This window comes from Stegastes partitus, unplaced genomic scaffold (genome assembly GCF_000690725.1).
Source record: "Stegastes partitus isolate 25-593 unplaced genomic scaffold, Stegastes_partitus-1.0.2 Scaffold2239, whole genome shotgun sequence".
In the NCBI taxonomy this organism is placed as follows: domain Eukaryota; kingdom Metazoa; phylum Chordata; class Actinopteri; family Pomacentridae; genus Stegastes; species Stegastes partitus.
In genome coordinates this window covers 32084-35992 of record NW_007579970.1, presented here as the reverse complement: position 1 = coordinate 35992, position 3909 = coordinate 32084, and the positions used below count along the sequence as shown (strand labels likewise).

Sequence of the window (3909 nt, the reverse complement as noted above, 5' to 3'; positions counted from 1 at the left end):
GCCTCCTCTTCTCAGAGAACCCCAGGCCCATCCAGGCAGCGTCGTTAGGATTAACAGAAGTCAGTACAATCGAGTCACAACAGGTATGGCCTTTTATTGATTGTGTTTATTCATTCTATTCATTATCTCACACTGATGGACTTTCATGTAATGTGTTGTTTTCATGTTTCTTGTTCTGTAGTTTTTTTTTTGCGTTCCTGCCAAAGGATGTAAACCCTTGGATGCTATTACTTTTTCTCAACTTCAAAAAAATGTTCCTGTTTTTCATTCACCAGGGAATGATGAAGATGTCTTCTGCCTTCCTGCTGCTGGTGCTGCTCTTTGTCTCTGGGCTCGCAACAGGACAGGGACAAGAAACACGCTATGAAAAGTTTCGTAGACAGCACATCGGCGGCAAGATAACTGCAGACGACTGCGATGCAGAGATGTCACGCAAGCGCATCTATGCTGAAAACAACTATTGTAAAGACAAAAATTCGTTCATCCTTGGCAGTCCTAATAGCATCAAAGCCATTTGTCAGGGTCAAGGAACACAGTATGAAAACACGCTGTTGACAAAGAGTAACGCACTGTTTAAAACTGTTGTGTGTGAACTGAAGAATGAGGGAGCCAGGAAACCCCACTGTCAGTACAAGGGTCAGCTTCTCAAGAACAGAGCTGTTGTAGTTGGATGTGAACAGCAGCTGCCTGTGCATTTTGCAGACGACATACTGATTTTCGGATAAAGATTGTCCTCTACATCTGCATGTACTTCACCTGGTTGTTGTTGCTGCATTGAATGTAGCTGGTATCACATGAATGATAAAAACAAATGAATAAAAAATGATGATGCTGAACCAGAACTCAGAGCAGTGATGTGTCTTTATGAAGAACAAAGCACCAGGACTCAGAGTGTAAAGGAAGGAGCTGCTTTACTGCTGACTTTCTTCATCACATCTCAGAGTTTGTTTTTGTGTTCTTCAAACTAGTTCAGGTCCTTTTTCCAAAGCAGCAGGATTCTCCATCAGATTCAGAAAAACATCCTCTGTTCANTCTTTTTGTGAGGCCTCCATCATTCCACAAAAGTAAATTTCCTTTTACTGCAACAACAAACTGTGGGTGACAAAAAGTGTCAAAAATATAATCAACCAAAGAAACATTTGCTTCTTACAGGGTGACTGTTGGTAAATATTATTTTGTAAAAGCACTGATAGCTTAGCACTGACATCCACACGATTTATTGTGTAAAAATGTATGAGTTGAGCTGATCTAAAGAAAATGAAAGAAGGATTCAAGCATCAGTCCCAGGCCTTGAGAGACTGAACTCAGAGTGATTAAGCCAGGTCAGATAGAAACAATGCAGCTGCTCACACACCCACATACACACACATACACACTACGCTCAGATAATGTTACCTATCAGTACCTTGCACTGATAAGCACACCATCCCCCTACGAGGTAATGGCAGCAGCTCCAGAGAGCGGGAGATCTTAGCAGGACGGTTGCTCTTTACAGAGCGCGAATGCCACGGATTGGATAAATCGTGTGCCAACAGATATGGACATATCTGTGCACCAACAAAGGGAGAGCGAAGTTTAAACCACAGCTCCTCCCCAACAGACAGCCATTCATGTTTTGCTATGTAAATTCAGTGTCTGTGTTTAGTAGCCAAGCACTTTGCATCACACTCAATAAAATGTTTGTGCTTACATGAAGCTGCATCTGTTGCTGGAGAAGTTGGTTACAGATTAACAGCTTGCTGCCTGTGATGTTCTGAATCAGTGCTGGATCCTTGATAAAGTAAAAATACTATATATGAACGTCTAGCTCTCCCACATGCCAGAGAGATATTGTATTTTTACTACATTACATTCTGTGATGTCTGTAGATGAAATCAGTCAACAGTGTAGAAAATCATGGACTGCAGCTGCTGCTTTCAGCTCTTTACTTTATCTTCATGTATTTATTACATTTCATCCTCTGATTGGTCAAAGCCGTGTCCCCAGTGAATGAGCAGCAGCGCCCTCTGCAGGCTGTGGGGAGAAGTTAAAAAGCTTACTCACCTGACGTCTTGCTCAGGCGATGGCAGCTTGGTTGGTCCATTGATCTGGATTTGGCTGTTGGAGGCCCCAGTTGCTGAAGATTCTTCATTGAAGGAAACTCCNGCGACCAAGTTTCTTACTCGTGGGGCTACCAGTGAAAAACACAGTTTGAAGCCCTGCATTAGTGACTCAGCTGTCATGTGACAAAGCAGGAGGTTTGTTCTGAACAATATTGTCACTTATCCTGCATTAGTATTACTGACACTGGATTTAATTTTTACTTCTCTTGGAGGTTTTACAAGTTATAATAATGATATAATTGTGCCTTGTTGAATACCAGTCAAAAGAAGTATGAAGAAAGTTATTCATAAGTGTTTTTTAAATGTCTACTTATAAATCAACTTCACCCAACTGTTTACTTCATGTAGATTTATATCTGTTTGTAAAGAAGAAAAAAGAAACCAGGCTCTCAACCAACCTCTTTGAAGAAAGTCGCAGGAGGCAGAGTGCAATACCCATCATCCTCTTCATCGAGCTCTTCATCCTTCTGCTCTTCCTCCATCAGTTTCTTCATGGCGACGTACCAGTCTTCTTGTTCCTGCTGGTCCTCCATCACCAGCACCATGGTCTGGTCCTTGGCGTACAGCGCCACCGTGTGGCCTTTCCTGGAACTGCCAACCCGGCTCACACCCAGACAGCAGCGCAGGTATATCACCCTGAGAAGTACAACTCCATTAAAGTTCAGCTTAGATTATAATGTTTCTACAGGTAGCGTACAGACAGTAAATAAGTTGATTCATGTTTCCGCCCAGATTAACAAGAGGCATCTGTCATCACTCATTTGGGAATACTGTAACGGTGCCACATATTCCTACAAAAAATTAAAGCCTCATCACATGGCTACAAAAGACTAAGTAACACACAGAACATGCCAAGAGCATGTTTGTTACCCACCAGGTTGATCATTGTGGCTAATAAACAGTGTGCTCAGTGTTTAGCACCCTTTAGCTGATGGTGTCAGTTAAAGCAAACTGGGGAGGCCTTTAGTTAGAAGTTATTTCTACCAACCCTTGCTTGCTCGACTCAAACAGCGCAGCTTTGCCAACAGCCTTCTCCACTGCTGTGAACTTCTGCTGGCTCTTGTACCACTCGAGTCGACTCGGCCCCGTGTGACTTCCAGCTCTCAGGACAAAATATCTCCTGTGGTTCCGCTCCAGCTTCCCCAGGTAGCCTTGTTTCACCACATCGGTCTGCGGTCCAGAGGAGGTCATGAGGGCACCAGCCAGTGGGATGGAAGTCTGGCTGCTACAGAAGAGCTCCTCATAGAAGCAAGACGGCCGACGTGCGCTCCCAGAGTCCTCGTTCTGCTCGGCGTGACCATCATGGCAGGGAGGAGATTCAGCTGGAAGCCATGTTTGGGTGGAGCTGCAGCGGCGAGATGGCAGAGGAGAGCAGGAAGCAGATGGAGACCTTCTTCGGTTGGCACATTTGTTATCGCTTTCTGCCATTTCATTTATGTCGATCTGAAAATGCTGGCGCAGAAACACAAGAAGAAAAATGAGTAACCAGCACATGGTGTCATCAGAAACAGAAGCCTGAGAGGTTCTCCCAAAAATAAGAAATACTCCAAGTAGCTAAAACATCCCCTCAGTATGTTATGACTGACTTTAGTTATCGCTTCTACATTTCTGAAGCATGTCCTCAGTGATTTCTGAGCATATTCTCTTTTGCATGTATTAATTTAGTACCATAACTCAGTTTATCCTTGCTTAAGAGTGTGCAGATACTGAAGCAGCTTTTTGGACCTGGTCAAAGCACAGTAACCGCTTTTTATATTTGTGAGGATACGTTTAAATCTTTAAAAATCTGTCAGATTTTATGGTCTCT

General features: G+C 43.4%; 2 protein-coding genes across 2 annotated transcripts in view; one reads left to right on the top strand and one right to left on the bottom strand.

Annotated features, from left to right (window-relative positions):
* LOC103374401 (protein P-30-like) overlaps nt 1–340 on the bottom strand; it is a 31440-nt gene extending 31100 nt beyond the window's left edge. The window contains exon 1 of the mRNA XM_008304485.1: nt 303–340. The gene's annotated coding sequence lies outside the window, so the exon portion shown is untranslated. The remainder of the gene's footprint in view (nt 1–302) is intronic.
* Nucleotides 1–842, top strand: part of LOC103374399 (ribonuclease-like 3) — an 18652-nt gene extending 17810 nt beyond the window's left edge. The window contains exons 3-4 of the mRNA XM_008304483.1: nt 16–83; nt 276–842. Of these exons, the coding sequence (XP_008302705.1) occupies nt 279–725 (447 nt within the window). The 5' untranslated portion in view covers nt 16–83; nt 276–278 and the 3' untranslated portion in view covers nt 726–842. The remainder of the gene's footprint in view (nt 1–15; nt 84–275) is intronic.
* Nucleotides 843–3909: the final 3067 nt, after the last annotated feature.